This window comes from Gossypium hirsutum, chromosome D05, assembly GCF_007990345.1.
Source record: "Gossypium hirsutum isolate 1008001.06 chromosome D05, Gossypium_hirsutum_v2.1, whole genome shotgun sequence".
Taxonomy (NCBI): Eukaryota; Viridiplantae; Streptophyta; class Magnoliopsida; order Malvales; family Malvaceae; genus Gossypium; species Gossypium hirsutum.
Window position 1 is genome coordinate 53,221,123 of NC_053441.1, and position 20,684 is coordinate 53,241,806.

The 20,684-nt window shown below is 35.7% G+C and overlaps 1 protein-coding gene and 2 long non-coding RNA genes across 8 annotated transcripts; 1 reads left to right on the plus strand and 2 right to left on the minus strand.

Moving 5' to 3' along the window:
* Positions 1-326: 326 nt before the first annotated feature.
* Positions 327-1,100, plus strand: LOC121216749 (uncharacterized). The gene is made up of 2 exons (XR_005912929.1): positions 327-564; positions 869-1,100. It is a non-coding gene; the product is annotated as an uncharacterized lncRNA (long non-coding RNA).
* Positions 1,101-3,340: 2,240 nt separating this feature from the next.
* On the minus strand, positions 3,341-10,585 carry LOC121216750 (isochorismate synthase 2, chloroplastic). Of its 6 annotated transcripts, XM_041092147.1 has the most exons (15): positions 10,196-10,585; positions 8,145-8,395; positions 7,921-8,038; positions 7,694-7,810; positions 7,449-7,595; positions 7,258-7,332; positions 7,111-7,179; positions 5,864-5,982; positions 5,694-5,751; positions 4,988-5,098; positions 4,640-4,724; positions 4,146-4,243; positions 3,826-3,918; positions 3,692-3,729; positions 3,341-3,589 (listed from the first exon to the last, which is right to left on the minus strand). In XM_041092147.1, the coding sequence occupies exons 1-15, from the start codon at positions 10,568-10,570 to the stop codon at positions 3,397-3,399; spliced, it is 1,947 nt and encodes a 648-aa protein (XP_040948081.1). In that variant the 5' UTR covers positions 10,571-10,585; the 3' UTR covers positions 3,341-3,396. The 6 variants fall into 6 exon arrangements, 3 of the variants coding, with proteins under 3 accessions (XP_040948081.1, XP_040948082.1, XP_040948083.1); XM_041092148.1 differs by lacking the exon at positions 3,692-3,729 and having other exon boundaries at positions 3,341-3,541; XM_041092149.1 differs by lacking the exon at positions 3,692-3,729.
* A 919-nt stretch (positions 10,586-11,504) lies between these two features.
* On the minus strand, positions 11,505-12,719 carry LOC121216751 (uncharacterized). Its single transcript, XR_005912934.1, has 2 exons — positions 12,119-12,719; positions 11,505-11,818 (listed from the first exon to the last, which is right to left on the minus strand). It is a non-coding gene; the product is annotated as an uncharacterized lncRNA (long non-coding RNA).
* Positions 12,720-20,684: the final 7,965 nt, after the last annotated feature.

The following is a 20,684-nucleotide window of genomic DNA, read 5'->3' on the forward strand; positions in this document are numbered from 1 at the left end:
GGACCTAAATAAATTGCGCTGAGGACATGGGGGATCGATTATGCAATATTTTCCATCCCTTATGCGCATCGGTCTGCACAGGACCGAATTAGAACAGGTGCGAAATTATGCGGCCAAAATTAAGCGAAATAAAACTGTATTGAATGTGCCGCAGAAATGGAGGGACCAAAGGTGAAAAATACCCATTAGGGCAATGATGCACAGTCCTCCAAGCCTTCAAACGGCGCCGTTTAATCACCATAAAAGCAGAAAAAAAAGAACTCTTTCTGCAGTTTCATTTTCTTGCAGAGAACGCACAAAAAATAAATAAATAAATAAAACAAAAGGGAGGCTCCCTTTTCTCCTCTAGGGCTCCAAGATTAAGAACCCCACCGCCGTCGCGCCTCCACTGCTCGGTGGCCGAAGCCATGCGAGGACGCCTCCTCTCGGTGCACTGAAGAACATTTGGAGGTCGAGGCCATGGAACACGGAAGCAAAGGGAAAGAGAGAAGCTTTTGCCCCTCTCCAAACCCACATCCGGCGACGGTGAAGCACCATCAACAGCGGGCTTAAGGGCCGATTCAGGTGACTCTTTTCTTTTCTCTTTTTTTGATTTTTATTATTTTAAAATAGATTTGCAATAAAAGAAAAGAAAAGAAAACTATGAAAAAAAGAATGAAGATAACAGTTTTTTAAAGAAAAACAACCTTTTGGAATTTCAGTTTTTTGATTTTTGATTTACTGATGGATCTTCGTAAAAACCGAAGAAGAAGAATACAAAGAAATTGGAAATGGCTTTTATAGCCGAGATTACAACTCTCCATCTCTATTGTTTTTACTTTTTTGCCATTTGTTTTCTTCTCTGCTGTGTCTTTACTGCTATTTGCAGGTGTCAGACGCGTGGACACGCGAAGTCGTCGATTGGCAAGCAACGGCGGCGGCCAGAAGGCGTGCGGGGAGGCTAACCGGCGCACATGGGCAGTTGGGGCTAGGGTTTGCTGTTGCTGAAAGTTTGTTATGGGCTATTAGGTTTGGGCTTAAGGTTTGTGTAGTTGGGATTGAATTTTGGGTTTGTTGTATTTTATTTTATTTGGACAATGGGCCCAGCAAATTTGGGCTTCTACAATCGCAATTATATTTACTCTTTTATGAGTTCATTTTTTTACTCATTATGTTACTTGCTTTTCATTATTACTTTTTACAATTTATATTATAATTGTTTTTACTACACAACATATGTATTATTTTAATCTTCTCATACCATAAGCTTTTTTAATATTATATAAACAATATCGTTACTCGTTAAACTAACTTAAGGATAATATACCGTAATAGATATCACCAACTTAATATGTAATACAATTAACTCATCCTACATCAGAAGCGCGACCTTGAGAATGATATGATAAATGGTGCCTTCTTTATTCAACCAGGGAGACCAATCCAAAGGGTTGACAAGCAACATGTGATAACATCAAAACCTGGGACATGCAATCAGGCTCACTGCTCTTGCTTTTCACGCCTTCTCAACTGGTTTAAAGCTGCTTTTAGAGAAGATATTTTTAAGGGAAAAGTACACCAATAGTCACTCAAATTTAATTAAAATAATAAAATAGTTACTAAACTTTGAAAAGTTATAACTCAGTCACTAAACTTTAAAAAAATAATAAATCAGTCACCCGTAACCATTTTCCATTACGTCTGTAACGGAAAGCTGACTTGTCATCCCAAGGTGTAAACGACTCCAATTTAAGAACCTTAGCTGGGTTGGGCAGAAGAAGAATAAGAGAAGAAAAGGATATGTCGGCCGTGATTCTGTCTCTGTAGCTTTAGCCGTCCATTGCAGCAACCACTGTTTATGATTGTCAGTAAGCCTAGAAACTTTCTAAGTTTGACAACAACATTCCTTTTGAACTTGTAAACCCCAAAGTCACCTTAGATTTTTCAAAATCAACACCGAAACCTCTAGATCTAAGCCTGAATCCTACGGTTTCTAGCACTTTAACCACTACATTCTCATATAAAACATTTCAAGTTTCCTTTTCAATTGTTGTTTTGGGGTGTTTTTAGTAGTTGCCGACTTATGACGCATTTCCTCTCCTTTTCTTATTCCCTCTTTAGTTCCAAATCTTAATAGCTGAATAGAATCTACTTCAGCTTGGTGTATGCCATTGCTCACCTTTTCATTTGCTTTTCTCTATTGTTTTCTTATTCTTTTTTTGTTCATTTCATGGGGGCTTTTGGTTTTGACCAACCAAGATAGAAGCCTCTTTCTTGACCATGTTGTTTGCTTATAGGATTCCTTTTTAGGATTATTTTATCATCTCTTTTGATTGGCTCTTTTAATTAAGGTATTATTGCTATAATATGTATTACTAACTTTACTATGAGTTGTTTTGGGGCTTCCCATTTAAGTATGGGAAAGGGAAAAGGGTTTTACTTGAGATTTGTCGCTCTATTGTTTATATTCACTTTTTCTTGTATGTATAATTGTATTACCAATGACAATTGGTTCATTGGATTTCAAATTCAAAATTCTCTGCTAAAAAAATCATTTCAACTACAATCTTAGATCTTAGATTTCAAGTTTCCAACTTCCTTTAAGAAAATCTCTCTTTATTCCCCTCCCCCAAATTGAAACCCTTCAGCTCCTCATGTCTAACGTGACAAATTAACTGGCCATGTCACTTGTTCCGTTAGGCCTACAATAGAAAATGTTACTGGGTGACTAATTTGTTACTTTTTGATAACGTTAGTAACTGGTTTGTTATTTTTTTAAAATTTAGTGGTTGAGTTGTAACTTTTCAAAGTTCAATGACTGTTTTGTTATTTTAATCTAAGTTGAGTAATTGTCAATATACTTTACCCTACTTTAAACACAATTTACCACAAGTCATCCAACAACAAGGTATTAATATTTATTTGGGTTGTTGCACTGATGTCTGTGAGCACAAGTTGTTATCATCCTTTTTGGATGTCGACCGACTTCTTCTCAACGATTTGTGATTCAAAAATGCACTTAAGTTATATATAGGAGTTACTTTTTATCCTTTGATCTAGTTTAAGGTCTTGGGTACGAACATGGGGAGCTGCACTTTTAAGTGACAAAATCTTGAATGATTAATGGACGCTTAAAGAAGATAATACCGGTTTATGGACACGTGGGTACGAATCATAGCACAAGAAAATTAGTGTACCATGATTGTAAATAGAACTCCTATATGGGGTGATCTTAGGTTCTAAACAAAGGAAGTGCACCTTTAGGTGATAAATCTTTGAAGAGTTGGTGGGCATCTATAGAAGATAATATCGAACCTTACCAATTGACACGTCATTACACTATTTATGAAATATTACGAAAGAAAATCAAACTTTAAGTGCTTTAATTAAATTATTCACACAAATTTTAAAAACTTGTTAATTGATAAACAAAAAGAAACCAAATCTCCAGACGTACTGAATCATATATTTCTTCCCTAAATCACTAACCCTGTTAATAAATGATTTCCAAATTCTCAACTTTTGATTGCCGAGGAACCTCCGGTTGAAGCAACTTGGTGCACTGCATGCAGAATCAAAAGCACTCCCACAATCACTTAGAAGGCATACACTACAGAAAAACGTTAAATACCATGTTACCCGGACTCTTAATTGCTATATTTCAATATGAGTATGAAAGTATGCTAAACGCTTGGAAAAAGAATAAACATACTCATATTGAATGCTCGCTCTCAAGTCCAAAGAACACGGCTTGACATACAAATCAGATGTATGAGCATTCGATGTCGCATCCATGTGGAAGCAAAGATATAAAATTCACAAGGACAAAAATCCGTTTACACTCACCTGAGATGTCTTGAGTTCTAGTTCATCCCATTCTGACGAGGGATTGCTGCCTTCTACTATCCCAGCTCCGGCGTATATCAATGCTCCGGAATCCTATCAACTTAAACTGTCAAATATTTTGGTGGCAGCATAAAAGCTTTCTTACAACAATTTAAAATGATTAAATTGAGTCACTACAAGTATAATAAGGTGATAATCTAGCTGGAGGTCATTGAAAAAGGAAAGCATTGATGTGGAATAGTATGAAGCTTTGATGATACTTCAATGCTCACTCAAAAGTCAAGCATGCTTTAGTAGAGGTCATTATTTAATTAGCTCACCATTTCCACTAATGCTGACCTTATACCAACTGCAAACTCACTTTCTCCTCCTCCAAACCAACCAACTGGTCCAGCATACATCCCTCGGTCAAACATTTCTGAAGGCAGAAAAGTTTAAGAAATGAGTATAGCAGCCATCAAACGGTTTTGTTCTGTAAGAGAATGGTAATTGGCAGTCTAAGTTTTTAGACAGATCATTTTCCATAGATCACTAAACAATGAACATATGGAGCACAAGATGTCAAGCTGTCAAACTTAAGGAGGAATTCAACATTTCTTTAGAACCGAGTTTTCAATTTCCTTAGATATCCGTGTCCAGTTTATATATTCAAATAGAGATGCAAGGTTAGAAATCTCCAAATATTTGAAAAAACTTTTAAAAGTCGAGTATATCTGTGTCGAAGACATACTCCTATCCCACGCTTATCCTAAGTAACATGGCTGTAGAAGAACAAACAAAAACAGTATATATAATCTGTAAGGATACCACATACCAGTTTCTGAAATGAAGAGGCGTGCAGCTTCTTTTGGAAGTCCACAAACTGCTGGAGTTGGGTGGAGAGAAGACAAGATTTCAAACTGCACAGGAACGTAGGAACACAAAATATATCACAACAGCAAAGCTATAGAGAAAACTACCGCCCAGATCTTTGACAAATTAGTAGTCTATGTATTGAGACTACTACAGCTAACTACTCATTCTAGAATCAACAACAGTTAAGAGTATGGAACTTTAATAAAACAGTTTATTCAGACTGACATATTAGATCATGCAACAAAAATTTATTAGAGCTCTGATGGAGTTCTCGTTATTTGACATATGAAACTTATAATGAAATTACCTCATCATCTTCCCTTCTCAGGTTACCAGTCAACTGGGCATATAAATGTTGAATTCTTGGAAGTTTTCGTACCGTTTTCTTTGGCTCAACAACAACTCTATCACATACAGACTGTGAAGCAGAAAAGAGTAAAACAATCACTTTATTTTCAGGTAAAACAGAGGCTTCCGTTCAAACTCTGAGATGAAAACTTGATATTCTTTATATTTTATAGACATATTTAAAAATTATATGAAAAGCCTTTTGATTTAAAGCATTTTAGGAAACTTAAACAATAAATATACACAGAAGAGGTAAAATAAGTAAGACTTGAACACACAAGGACGAAACATAGCCAACCTTTATAGGACATAGGGAGCCTCATCATTTGTTGCTAAATATATCCTTGTAAGTGAACAGAAAGCATATGGCAGAACCATACAACATACTGCAAGTACAGTGGTTTTTAAAAGAAATAGTGGCATCCCATGATGGCATCATTAAACCATGCCCTTTCATGAGACCACTGAAATAGTGGTAATATGTTTTTATCTTTGACATTAGCTCACGTGTTTAAGTGCAGGAGAGGATGCACGATAGCATTGGAGAGTGCATCAACCTAAATGATTCTACGAAAGAACTTTAATTACATAAAAAGTCCTAGTGAAAGAAATTTCAGTGCCTAGAAAAGCAAATTGACAAATTGAGATATCCGAAGAAAACTTACCTCTAATTTGTTTTGTATGTTTTCTCGTACTACAGTAAATTCCAGGTGGTCCTTGGGACTACATGATTAGCAACAAAACAGGTTATTAATCAGTAACAAAAGAATTTATGTAATAACACATTGAAAAAACGGAAGTTATTCGGTAAAGAGTTGAGAGTAACAAAAGGAACCTGGAAAGTAGATCATGCTTTATTTGAAGATCAAGCGCTCTGGATTCACCTCTAGCGCGGGTTGCAGCCAGTGCCTCACTACTAATGCTTAGCCATTTTCTGTGAAATAGTCGCTCTGGCTATTCACCAAAGCTCGTATAAGTCAAAGCAAGAAGAAACTGTTGTATATAATATATACTATATGAAGTATTCTCAAACAAAAAATATATATCCTTTTGTAGAATTCAATTTCAAAATTCAATTCAAACTTTGGTTGATTTCAAATGTCACAATTATTCATAAATCTTTTAACATGAAAAGTTGTGATCATTCATAAAAGCACTTAAACACCTATTGGTGCATTATATATAGACTTAGTTTGGAATAGAAAAAAGATTAATCACTTCTCATTCCAACCGTGAAAAATATTCTTTCTTTAGTGTTTCTCTGATTTCATTCTGACTTAGAGCAATTCGCAGTACAATAAGAATTGTTCTGTTCGAGTAAAATCATAGTGTCCCGAGAATTGTATTTCTTGATCGTTTTCCTAAAAATTCCTTGCCTTTATATTTTCAGATCCAATCCACACCTCGAGACACTTTTGATACTCAAAGCAATTCAAAACAACCTAAGTTCAGCAAAACTGGGGGGGGGTCATAATTTTCCATTTCCCTGCATCATTACTTCATCTACAAGAGAGCCTTACACAATAAACTTCTAATCAAATACAAAAAGCAAGAATACAAATTCTGAATGGCAGTGAAATCAGGTCCATGAACTTCAAAATAGTGACATGGAATATGAGGACATTGTAAGTTATGGTTAATTATCACTTTGCAAAGGGTAGAAACTATCTATTTAATATCACGAATAACAAGGATCATTCCAAAGAGAAATCGAGAAGAGTATGTGTATTCTAAATAAAAATTAAACATGAGATCTATTATTAGCTGCAATGGAGTAGAAAGTGGGAAAAGGGATTTTAAGTATCTTACATCTTACAAGTTTTACTTCTATCAACTATGCTTAAACTTCAGTCATGGTCTCAAAACAAGTTTTACTTCTATCAACTATGCTTAAACTTCAGTCATGGTGTCAAAACTATACCGATCAGATATCATTCAAAATTCACATTAGTAGGAAAGATATTGAACACACATTGTTCTCATAGGGGAAGAAGGAAAACTGGAGATAGAAGTAAAGAGCATGTGGCAGAGTAGTAAAAAAAAAGATGTATATTGCACAATGAAATCTGCTGTCACACATACTGTATTTCCCACAAATGCTGGTCCATTAGGTGGCTGAAGACAAAACTGATATGCATCTTCTCCTTCAACCTGCAGTAAGTACACAGCTCAATGAAATTTATCTTCCCTTATAATACTTTATAGAAGAGAAGAAAAGAAAAAGAGTACCTGCAGAGAAGCCAACCAAGCTATAGGATCGATATTTGTAGCAGTTAAAATCCTGCTGCTACGGGCAAGCACAACCTAGTTTTTCACATCAAAATGTTTAACTAAAAACCTGATATATAGAGCAGGAGACTAGGACTATGGTTTAGGGATGGTGCTTCGGAGACTTCATCAGCAGAAGGGATTAAAAATACCTTAACGAGCTCTGAGCTGCTTGTGTTTATTTCCTGCAAAGCTTTCTTTACAGCAAGATCCCAATGTGTCTTATTGGGAACATGAGTTTTACTGAGGATGGATTCTCCTGAAGCTTCTTTCTTCAACTTTACAACAACTGAAGCAATCTTCAAAATTGGAAATTTAATTAATTGCACAGTACTAAACAAATCAAAGAGGCTATAGGTATGTAGGATGAGCAAAATAAGTTAAAACGTTGAGGCACCTGTTGCATTGTGGTTTCAAGTGAATGAATGGCTTCATCCCAAGTCCATGAAAGGGCATTGTCCCATGCAATCGTTATGGCAAGCATTGAACTTCCTTCAAGCTCATCAAACTCAACCTGTCATTTGGTATGTAGCAGTAGGTTGTTTAAATACTAAAGAGACAAAATAAAAAGTGAACTGAATTATTCCCTACAAACTACTTGGTCAACAAAAACAAGGTCTCAACCTGAGGGACCATAAAGTAAAATGAAGCAAACGCCTTCCATTCAGGTGATATATTAGCCGTCGCATCAAAACGAATTGCTCCATATGCACGAATCAAAGGGCACTCTGAAGACAGAAACCTTCAATCCAAAGAAAACAAAGATAACATACAACTAAATCCCAAATTCGTGAGGCATTATTTGCTTTGACCTGACAACTTTATCTAAGAGAAATCTGCATTATTACCTCTTAATCGACCTCCAATCGTGATATGAGAAAGGACGAAGTTGTTGAAAGAAGACCGCTGAGCCGACACCGGCGACACCAACAAGATTATTGGTAAAAGAGGTGTCGCCATTTTCATTACCTATGTCCATCAAGAGATTGGAACCATTTCCATTGGCTCTGCTTCTTCTACCAGAGAAGAAACAACGTGGAAGATTATCATGTTGAGCATGGAGCCACTCGATTGCTTCGATTTGCTCCTCGATCGGTACCTTCAAACAACACTTACCAATTTCAATTTTCTTCTTTCTTTTTCCTTTGTCTTTACTTTTTGCAGAGCCGGAGTCCCTCCAACGGATTTAACAATGGAAATATTTTTGCATTAATCTTCCGTTTCAGTTCTTCCACCTTTTATATTCTTATTGAATCTATCCCTAATTTCTGGCCAGCTTCAAATACACACAACTAGTTTCAATTGACGGTAGAATTGCCCCCATTGAAATGAACAAACAAAAAAACATTTGGTTATTCATCTTCAATCCAATTTGTTTTCTTTTCTACTAAACACAATTTTTCTTCTCTCATAAATAATTAAAAAGCAAATCTCAACAAAAACCTAAAACCCAATATATATTGGGAGGTGCAGCCAGGTCACACCCAAAAAGATTTCCATTTTTTTTTTCAGGCATCGATGCTACCACACATGGTGACACCAAAAAAAAATCAATTTTTTTTTGTACACTTAACACCAATGCTGCCACAAAACTAGGTGACACAAAAAAAAATTCAAAATTTTTTAATAAAATCACCGGCACTGCCACATAACCTGGCGGTACAAAAAACTTAAATTAAAAAAAAAACACACCGATGCCACCACACTGCCTAGAGGCATCAAAATAAAAAGTAATAATTTTTCCTAACATGGGTGCTGCCAATGAGAACGGCGGCACCCAAAAGTATCTGACATGACTTTTTTTATTTTAACACGGATTTTTTTAAAACAAAATTATCTGGTGTCGCTAAAGAAAATAATGACATTCATTAAAATATTTTTTTCCTTTTCTTCTAGAATACCCGTATTTTTAATGAGTATATAGAAAAATGCACACTGATGTCCCCAATGGGAATGAATGCACTAAAAAAAAATTTCTTTCCAAAACCAGCAATCATTGGATAATGATAAGAGAGAATGCCACCAATGGCAATGGCAACACTGATGGTCATTGTAGAAAACAAGCAATACTAATGGTCATTGTAGAAAACAAATCATTTTCCTACAAAATTTTACATCTAAATTATTTTTGTAATTAATCAATTTTTTGGATCAATTATTAAAAAAGAAGCTGATTTTGATGCTTCTATTTCGTCCAACTTTTAATATATATCCCCGTCAATTTTATCATCTTTCAATTATTTTACTTTTCGTACACTACTAAATTATTACTAAATTTATATTTAAACAAAATTATAAAATAAATATTAAATTATTTAAAAATTTTTATTTATATTACTCTGTTGTTAAATTTATTACTGTATGCCTTTTCTATTTGCATCAGCGATATCAATTGAAAGCTCTCTTTTTCATTCTCTACAATTTGTTTTCATGAAACAATTTTAATGTCACAAATTTACGAATTAAAATCCAAAAATCTTTCTTTTCCGATATTTAAAACTGATCGTAATATCGACTTGGATCTAGGATATTTTTTTTACTCATCGATGAGTATTGATCCATCATACCAATCATCCAATCGTACCTTAGAACTTACAAACTAAATTTTAAAAAATGAATTAAATAAAAACATTCAAATAATTTAATTACCATCTTATAATTTTTTAAAGTTAGAATACTAAAAACATAAACTTAATTATAATTTAGTTGAGTGAAGTTACATGTAATTTTTTTTGTGGATGAAGGGATAAGGAAAATGGAAGAAATGCCACAACCAACCACGTAGCAACAACCCATAATCTCGGAGATAACGACAGAAAGAAATTAGCAAATCTTTGGTGTTCCTGGATGTAGACTAGTATTTGGACCATGTTTAATTATGAAGGAAGGGAAAGTTTACCTGAAGTCGAAGAATGCCAGAGGTAAGAGGAGGAGGGCTGCATTTCAACTCTCTAATGGCTACACTCAACCTCTCCATCGCCTTTGATGGAGATGGAACGACAGTTAATGTGCGCGTCTCTATGCTGCCTATAGGGAGTTTGGGGTCTCCTTCGCACCCATTCATCCATGCTACTACTCTCCTAGCCTCATTTCCAAACATTCCTTTTCCGTAAATTAGAAAGAAGACAGAAAGTATAGAATTACGTTGTGAAACACTGGGAGGAAATAGATGGAATGAGTGTGAAGGGAATAAAATAAATACTGATGCATTATTCGTTTCCAAATTTTTCTTTTCTTCCACCTGTTCAATGAAAATCTCACCAGCCAATCCCATTGCATGAAAAAATATTAAATGGGCCCTTTTTATCATATTATCTATTGTCTTCGTCTGCTTCCTTTCTTTTTAATTGCCCAGTCATGTAAATTTCTGTTGTCTTCATCTGCTTCCATTCTTTTTCTTTTTCTCGGTTCTTGTACTGTTTTACACAAAAATCCCGTTTTTTAAATTAATTTTTGGATAAGCCCGGTTTTTTTTGTAAAATTACAGGATTGAACCGAAATAACGAAAACGATTTCAACCTATTCTTATTTAACAATATTATGTTGAAAATTCTATATTAAGTAAAAAATTAAAATGATTATCAAACACATTTGAAATATTAAATGTTGAAACTTTTTATTTTCAATGAATTTTTTTCAATTGTTTACCAAACACACACACTGGGATAGTTTTTATTTAATAAATTATAATTAATAGACTTACTTATATGAAATAACTATAAATTTACTAAAATTTTCGACAATATGTTGTTAGGGAGAATTAATTTAGAAAAAAATGTACTTCATAATTATGATTGTTGCTGTTATAAGTGAAAAGTTGTTATAGAATGTTAAAATAAAACATATAACATGTGGTTGTTATAGAGAAAGTTGACTGTAATAGTAATAGTAGTAATTGCTATTGTTGTTAGTAGTAGTAGTAGTTTATAACGTTGGTATGTAATAATATTTTATTATGTAGAAAGTCTAACTAAATATAATTATTAGCGAATAGATGTATTGTAAAAATATAACTTTTGTACGTAAAGTTAAAGATATAACTTTATATAAGTTACTTTCAAAATAACACAACCCGGTAAAAATGTATCTTATCGAAAGATACATCCATATGAAAATATATCTCATGAAAAGATACACCTATTAGATGTCTATATAAAGGACTTTTTTATTAGTCTTTTTTACTATTCTACTTGTTGAGGGTTTTGTTGTATCTTGAAAGCATTTTTAAATTTTTAAGGGAATGTATTTACACGCTTTAAAACTGTTATATTTTAGTAATATTGTTTTACTTTTCTTATTTCAATTTTTCTATTTAACTTTTGTAACAATTGTAATAAGCCCAATTGGCCCGGGCCCTTTATAAAACAAAAATGGGCCGTCCAAGCCCAATAATCCTAAACCTAGCCCAACTAACATCCCAAATTCCCCAAACCCTAGCCGCATGTTTGCTCAGCGCCTCCAGCACTCTCTAGTTGCCGCACGTCTCGGAGCCTCTTCCCTGCGCCGTAATCTCCACGAATACCTGCATAACAGATTCAAAGAGTCCAATAGAGAAATAATAGGGTAAAGAAATCAGTTTCGGGCTATATATAAAGCCGTGTTATTCTGTAAAAGAGGGGGAATTTTCGGTAAAAGATATATGAAAATAGAGGGGAAAATACAAAGAAAAACTGAATACCAGTACTTTTCTTCGAATACAAGGGTGATTTTTATTTCGTTTTACTTTGTAGTGTTGTTGTTCTTTCATTCTTATTTGAATATATACATATATTTTACATATTTTTTTTTATTTTTTTACTTAAAATAAAAAAGGAAAGCCTACCTTTTCGCCGGAGCCACCGTGCCGCCACCATCTCCGTCGCAATCAAGGCTTGGGTGAAGGAGCAGGTGATCGACGACGCTAAAAAGGTTGAAGAAACCCTAGCAGGGTGAATAAAAGGGCAGCATTTAGTTTTATTTTTTTAAAATGGGCTATCAGAATTTTAAAAGGGAAAACTTTGATTTAAATAGTGTTAAAAAAACGGCGCCGTTTCACCAAGGAGGATCCGCATGTTCTGCCCTTAAATGGGATATTTTTGCTATGGGTCCTTCCTTTTTGTGGCGCACTTCAATTAAATCCTTTTTTATTTCTTTTAATTTTAGCCTCACATTTCGTTTCTGTCTCAATTTAGTCCATCACTGCACAACATTTTATGGACGGGAGTAATTTCGCTTTTAGTCCTCCATTGTTAGGCGAATTTCCAAATTAGTTTTTTTTTTAAATTTATTTCAAATTTGCCCCCATTTCCGTTTTAATTCAATTTGGATCATTTTTTTTCTTCAATTATTTCTTTTTTTATCATTATACCAGTATTAGTATTATTATATTACTTACTGTGATATTTACTGCCACATTTTCTATACCTGTACATATGCGTACTTTATATAGGCATGTTTTTATATATATATTTTCTAAGCTTTTGAAATTCGTATATATTATATAAGTACATATTGTTTTATAGTTTATATACACTTACGTTTTATACTTCATTTTTTATATACCTTTATATACATACAGATTTTCACACACACATGTTTTTTTTCCATAGTTTATTTATATATTATATTTATATATATTGTTCTTTTATTGTAAATATATACGCATATACATACGTTTTCATTTTTTTTATTTTCTACTTTTATATACTTTATATATATATGCTAATACATTTTCCTTATTATTGAAAGTATATACACATCTGCATGTTTTTATACTCTTATTTTATTGTCATTACATATATACATGTATATTTTTAGGAATTGTTATAGGTTTGCAGTATATTTCTTCACTTACCTTTTCATGTATTCCTATATTTATGCATGTTAAATATGTGTGTACACATATTCGCAAAGCTTGTATATTGCACTTGTATATATATTTTGTAAATACATTCTCATATATGTCTTACATTAAAGTTTTTGTTTCATATCGTACATTAACTTTAACATACACTTTTAGAAAATACATTTTGGTTTTAACTATACATCAAGATTATTTTCTTGATTCAACTGTTTTTTTGAATAAAAATAATATTTGAAGTTTGGGATTGATGAGGGAAATTGAGCCCTAACGTATTGGGTTCTGATTTTCTTTGTTAGTCTTGAATAACTGAGAATATTCTTTATTTTAAATACAGGAGCACCAAAAAAATCATTTTTGGGAACTTAATTTGTTGTGCCCTAACGTATTGGGTGTGACATATTACTTTCTCAAAATAGAGATTTTCGCATAAAATAAAAGTGATATTCAAAGTTCGGGGATTATGAGGAATTGTACCCTAACGTATTGGGACTCGATTTCTTTACATGACTTGAACAATTGGTTATCCTTTTGCAAATTTCATCATTCAAGCTTATTTTAAAATCTTTTTAACTTTCGACACTAAGACATCAAATAGTCAATTTGGTATCGATTTTTGGGCGTTACGAGGGTGCTAACCCTTCCTCGTGCGTAACTGACTCCCGAACCTATTTTCTCAAAATTCGCAGACCAAAATCGTTTTTAAGGTGAGTCGATCACACCTCAATCAAGGATCGGTGGCGACTCCAATTTTTGTTTTTTTAAAGTCGACAACTTAAATTTTTGTTTTCAAAAAAACGGTTTCGACAGCTTGGCGACTCCACTGGGGACATTAGAGAGTCGAGCCACAAAATTGATTATGTTTGTCTTTGTGTCGAAAATCAAAAGTTTTTAAATAATTCATGAGTTCCCTTCGCACTCATTGATTTTTCATCATGGTGTTGGCAACTTTGCATTTTCATTTTACCCTTTAAGTGGGAGCGAGAAACTAGCCCTTCGTGAGGTTTTCACCTCCGTGCAGGGTAGTGGACCGCTTCCGGGATACATCCGTACCTATGTCTTCGTGAGATTTTCATTTCCGTGCAGCCATAGGGAAATGTATCCCTCTGAACTGAACTCGATCCACATGAGCCTATAATGGGTGAGGATCGAGGAATCTGCTGGTTCGGGAACCCTTACTCTAGAAACTAAGCCTCATATAGTGAGCTTTAGGAACTTACCCTAGGTAGAAGTACTCTAAACCTTAGTAGATACCTGACTAGGAGTTTTTATTATTTCTTAATTGTATTGGATTAATGTTTATACTTGATACTGACTTGGGTTTATTTTGTTTTGATTGCATGACATCATGATTACATTGCATTTTCATTATAGAAAAGAGGTGTTGATTCACATTCGATTACTAACTTAGAAAGCTTGTCATGGAATACGGATTTCTTGATAAAGTGGAAAATAATATGGCTGCCTGAATATATTCCAAGAAACACAAGAAGGGCGACAGAAGTGTTCGTGACTTTACTTCATGGCCCGAGGATTCAAGCTGATTATTCAAAAGTTTTCGATAATCTAACTTTCTTAAAGAAGCCGATGAGCATTATGAAGATGGGCAGATGATGGATATCAACCAAGATTAAACAAAAAGAGATAGAAGAGACGCTCCTTTTAAAGAATTCGCAAGGTTTATCCTAGCATCCGGATGGAGAAGGAGAAGATGTCTTCGGCTGGAATATGAGGGCAAAGCCGTATATATATCTGCTTTATGTAAAGAAATTTGTCTTCTAGTAAAGTTTTTTAAATGTAATTGAATCAAAGTTAACATCTCTTTAGGCCTTCATTTCGTGCATTTGCATTACATGACATAGTATGCATTAACGTCCACTAAAAGAGCCTAATCGATAAAATCATTGCTCAGTTAACCTGGAAACCAACCAACCAACCAAGCACCGTTACGGCACTCGAGCAAAGATTAAAGATATGGATCAGAGGTTGGAAAAACTCGAACAGTGTCAGAAGGAGATGCAAGACCGACTTCAGCTACAGGTGCAAGAGCGGTTAGACAAGATGAAACAAGAGATGTCTGAGAAGATGTGAGAATCCCAAGATGATATTATGGCGAAGCTAACCAAACTGTTGACTAGAGGAGGTGATAAGGGAAAGGGTCCCATGGCTGATGTCGAAGTGGGTAATAAACCACTCTATCCTCCAGGCTTTACTCCTCCACATGTTCGAACTCAAGCTGAATATCCATACAAACCCACTGTCACAATCAGGCATCAGCAGTCCCAGGCCAGTGCTTCGAACTTTCAAGCTAGATTGGGCTCTAACCCCGAAAATTATCCTGTTAACTCTGCCATTCCCGACTTCGATGAAGTGGCTGAAAAGGAAAGAATAAAAGAGGAGTTACCGAAACAGTTAGAGGAAAAGTGTAGGTGGCTCGAGGAAAAGTTTAAGGCGATGGAGGTCACTGAGAGTTATCGAGGCATTGACGCCAAAAAGCTGAGTTTAGTGCCGGATTTGGTACTCCCTCATAAATTTAAGATGCCAAAATTCGAGAAGTACAATGGGACAAGTTGCCCAGAAGCTCATATCACCATGTTCTGCAGGCGAATGGTCGGATATGTTAGCAATGACCAGCTTTTGGTACACTGTTTCCAGGATAGCCTAGTAAGGGCAGCATCCAAGTGGTACAATCAACTGAGCCGTACCATGATTAGTTCATGGAGGGATTTGGCACAAGCGCTCATGAAACAATATAGCCATGTAGCAGAGATGGCTCCTGATAGAATCACCTTTCAAAATATACAGAAAAAATCGAGCGAAAGCTTTAGACAATATGCACAAAGATGGAGGGAAGTCGCAGTCCAAGTTCAGCCATCGCTCTTAGAGAAAGAAATGACCATGCTGTTTATTAACACACTGAAGGCACCGTTCATTACGCATATGTTAGGGAGTGCTACAAAAAGCTTTCCTGATATAGTTATGAATGGAGAGATGATCGAGGATGCCATAAGAAGTGGGGAAATTGATGTAGAGGAGAGTAACACGAGATCAATCTCAAGGAAAAGAGAAAATGAGGTGAACAACACGAGTTACTCTAAACCAGTTATTGTGAGTCAGCCAAGAAAGGTGGCTACTAACCAACAAGGTTTATTAAGATAAGAATCTAGAATGAAACCAGGTACTGAGAAGCTCTAGTTCACACCAATTCCGATGTCGTATAAGGAACTGTATCAAAATTTGTTTGATGCACATGTTGTTTCCCCTTTTCATGTGAAGCCTCTACAACCTCCGTATCCCGAATGGTATGATGCGAACGCACAATGTGAATACCATGCGGGAATTAAGGGGTACTCGTTTGAGAATTGCACTACCTTCAAGAAGCAAGTTGAAAGACTTATCAACATGGGTATTGTCAAGTTTGGTGACTCGTCTAGCGCAGAAAATCCGCTACCCAATCATGATTAAGGATGGAGGGACTGCAATGTATGAGAAAGTGGTGAGAAATTTACACATCGATGCCATATATGCAGATACAATTAAAAGGGTCCTTGTTAGATATTCGCTTTAGAGGTGTTCTAAATAATGGGACTGCAGAGGAAACCCCTGAAATATTTAGAGTCTATTAGAGTAATGTTCAGAACACACTTGTTGTTTTTAGCCTAGAGGCAATAAGAATTCCTTTATGAAATATGCTCACGTCTGAATATTCTTATTTTAATGAATACATTATTGCAATCATCTTTGAGCAAATGTTCTTTCAGTCTTTACGTTTTCGTCATTCTTTTTGATTTTTTCTGCCAAACCATTCATTCGTTCATTCATATTATTCATACATTCTTTTGTATATTCTTTGGTACCCATTATGGGTCCCCAAATATCAATGACATGAGTGACGCTGCTACAGACCCAGAATCTCCTCTTGAGTGAGACATGTGTTTAGAGGGATCTCACAACTTTGAAGATGACATGGATTGTAGCTTATTTCTGGACTTATTAAGGATGGTAGAGCAGGAATGAAATTTTACCTCATGAGGAGACAATAGAAACTGTGACCTTGAGGGAACATGCATGATCGAAAAAACAAAGCAAGACGTTGTTGAGTTACTTCAAGCATTCAAAGATGCCTTCGCATGGTCATACCAGGATGTACCCAGTTTAAGCGCTGTCATTACAATTTGAACAACAGCCCGATATCAGGAATTTGTAGTATGTTCAAGGTGAATACCATGAATGGTGCAGTGAAAACTCTACCGGGGCAATGCCACTCTTTTCAGTTTATCACGATTTTTCATTAAAGTTGAAATTCCTTCTTTTCGAGTTCTGACTGAGCTGAAGTAGGATAAAGATCCAATCTCGACACGATTAGTTGAACTTAATTGAAGAAAAAGGCTAGAAACTATTCATCAGGGTCAGATGTACCAAGAATGAACGATGCGAGCCTATAGCAAAAGGTTTGTCCCAGAGAATTCCACGATGGCAACCTAATGCTGAAGAATGTCCCCACTCTACAAAAAAATATAACGGATGCCAAATTGGGTAGAACATTATGTTATAGAGAAGGTCTTTTCCAAAGGAGCTTTGATTTTGAGCGAGATGGATGATAAACCTGTAAAGTCTTGTAAACTCAGATTCAGTCAGGAAATACTCCGCTTAAAGAAGGAGATGACCAAGGTAAAAACCCGCAAAGGGCATTTTGAGTCATTAAAAATGATGAAATGAAAAAATGAAAAGATAAAAATGAAAAATGGAAAAAGTAAAATGGAGAGGCTAAGGTGAAAACCCGCAAAGGGCACCTTAGACCAAAGGGGATTTGAGTTGAAAACCCGAAAAGGGTGGCTCAAATATTGATCAGAATGTGGCATGAGATTATCGGAGTAGCTCAAATACTGATCAGCATGGGGCATACAGTGGTCTTGCTATACTTGAATCAACAGGAAAGGGTAGGCGACATTTTGGGGCATCGAAAAAGTACTGTAGATCTCCTAAACACATGTCAAACTCAGAATGATTTTCAGAAAGTCTGTACAGGAAAGTTCAAGCTGCGATATCTGGGGCACCTAATCCTTATACTATTTTTGTTATTCTTGGAACACTTTATTCATTTCCAAGATACGCATTCCTAAATCAATGTCTTTGTTATCCATCTTTATTATCTCTGATAATTTATTCATTTCGAGTTATGCTCAGAACCAATTCAATTTTATCCATCATTTTGTTCTCTTTGCAAGTGTGTTGCATTAGAGTAATGATTAATAGACTAATACAACTTTCACAAGGGAAGTTTTGTATATTACTCTAGAAGTTTCTAAATAATATAGGAACCTTAAACAGGACTATTGTTTAGAACGCACCAAGTTCAAAGGTTGGAAATCTAATAAGGAATAGTCTAAATTAATACTATCCCTTTGAATTTTGTTGTCTAAAACATCGATTGAACAAAATGGCAATATGTCGTGTTGGTGACAAAGCTTAGATGAACAAGCAAGCAATGATCACCGAATAATAATAAGAAGTTGTTCTTGGAGAAGAAAATTTTTCATTTGTGCACGAGCATTTGGTAGGACACCCTGGGAATGGTGTAAGAGACCAAAGAGTTTCACATCCTGTATCCCTGAATTGTGATAACAGATGATTAAGAAAATGCCAAATCTTTTTACTCTTGGGTTACAACGGGAGAAAGATGGTACAAATTTTGCGCCCTAATATATCAAACTTGGAGGTTTACAATGGGGGGCAATCTGGTCAAGTGTTTCTTTAGAGACGCCAACTGAGCAAGAAGACGCTATAACACATTAGCGATGAAACTTTAACTTTGAGTAATGATAGCCTAAGTGATAAAGAAGGATCATTCTCAAAACATGACATTCTGCATTAATTCAAATGTCATTCATACACGTCTAGTTAGGAGCATTTGATTCATTCTGATCATGTCATCCTAATCACTAGGCATAATTAGGTTCATAAATTGAATTATACAGGTCATGTTCCCCAGAGAATAAACTGGCAAAACCATAGATCTTACTTCCTTAGCAGTGCAATGAAACAGATTGAAGCTACGACGGCGGATCTGGTTTCCCTGATATTGTAATTAAAAAGATTGAAGCCACAACGGCGGATCTTACTTCCTTAGCAGTGCAGTGGAACAGATTGAAGCTACGACGGCGGATCTGGTTTCCCTGATATTGCAATTAAAAAGATTGAAGCCACAACGGTGGATCTTACTTCCTTAGCAGTGCAGTGGAACAGATTGAAGCTACGACGGCGGATCTGGTTTCCCTGATATTGCAATTAAAAAGATTGAAGCCACAACGGCGGATCTTCCCTCCTTAACAGCGCAATGGAATAGATTAAAACTACGACGGTGGATCTAGTTTTCCCGATATTGCAGTTGAGTAGATGAAAATTACAGATCTTATCTCCCTAAGCAGTAGTGGAGCAGATCAAAGATGGCAGATTTTACCTCCTTGAGGTTGCAGAGGAGTATATTGAAGCCAGTAATTCTATTCCCCCGGTCAACAGTGGAATTGATCGAAGAAAGCAGATCTTGTCTTCATGTACTGGCGTGAAGTAGATCAAAGAAACATATCTTGTCTCCCCATACTGATGGTGGAGTAGATAGAAGAAAATAGATCTTATCTTCATGTACTGGCGTGAAGTAGATCAAAGATAGTAGGTCCTGTCTTCCTATATCGGTAGCGAAGTGGATCGAATATACAGATTTTATCTTCCCATACTGGTGGCGAAGTAGATGAAGATTACAGATCTTATCTCCCTAAGCAGTAGTGGAGTAGATCAAAGATGGCAGATTTTACCTCCCTGAGGTTGCAGAGGAGTATATTGAAGCCAGTAATTCTATTCCCCTGGTCGGCAGTAGAATTGATCGAAGAAAGTAGATCTTGTCTTCATGTATTGGCGTGAAGTAGATCGGAAAAAGCAGATCTTGTCTTCCCATACTGGTGGTGAAGTAGATCGAAGATACAAGTCTTATCTTCCTGAAGTTGCAGTGGAGCAGACAAAAGTAACCAATCCTATCTCTTTGAAGTTGCAATGGAGTGGATTAAAATCGCAGATCTCATCTCTCTGAAGTTGCAGTAGAGCAGATCACATCAGATTTACCCTTAAGTTGTAACAGAACAAGTTGAAGCTATAAGTCTTATCCCCCTGAAGCTGCAGTGGAGCAGACTAAAGATAGTAAATTTTGTTCTTTCTGAGAAGTTGCAACGTACGAAACCTATCTCCCTGACATTGTAGTGGAGTAGATTGGAGCACCAGTTCCTATACCTCTGAAGATGCAGTAGGAAGGAACGAGGCTACTTGAAGAAGAGAAGCATTGAATAAGACCAGGCACAATTGGGCGTTGTAGTCTTTGCTCTATTCCCGTTACACGAAAATGAGCAAAGAGGGGCAACTGTAATAAGCCCAATTGGTCCGGGCCCTTTACAAAACAAAAATGGGCAGTCCAAGCCCAATAATCCCAAACCTAGCCCAACTAACATCCCAAATTCCCCAAACCCTAGCCGCATGTTTGCTTAGCGCCTCCAGCACTCTC

Bases quoted from the DNA above. Each gene is read 5' to 3' on its own strand.
- LOC121216750 (XM_041092147.1), bottom strand. From the start codon at position 10,570: ATGGGATTGGCTGGTGAGATTTTCATTGAACAGGTGGAAGAAAAGAAA. The intron at 7,596-7,693 runs GTGCCTCAACGT...CCAATTTTGAAG, and splicing joins TTGAAACCACAATGCAACAG to ATTGCTTCAGTTGTTGTAAA. The intron at 3,590-3,691 runs GTATGTTTATTC...GTTTTTCTGTAG, and splicing joins AGAGCGAGCATTCAATATGA to TGTATGCCTTCTAAGTGATT.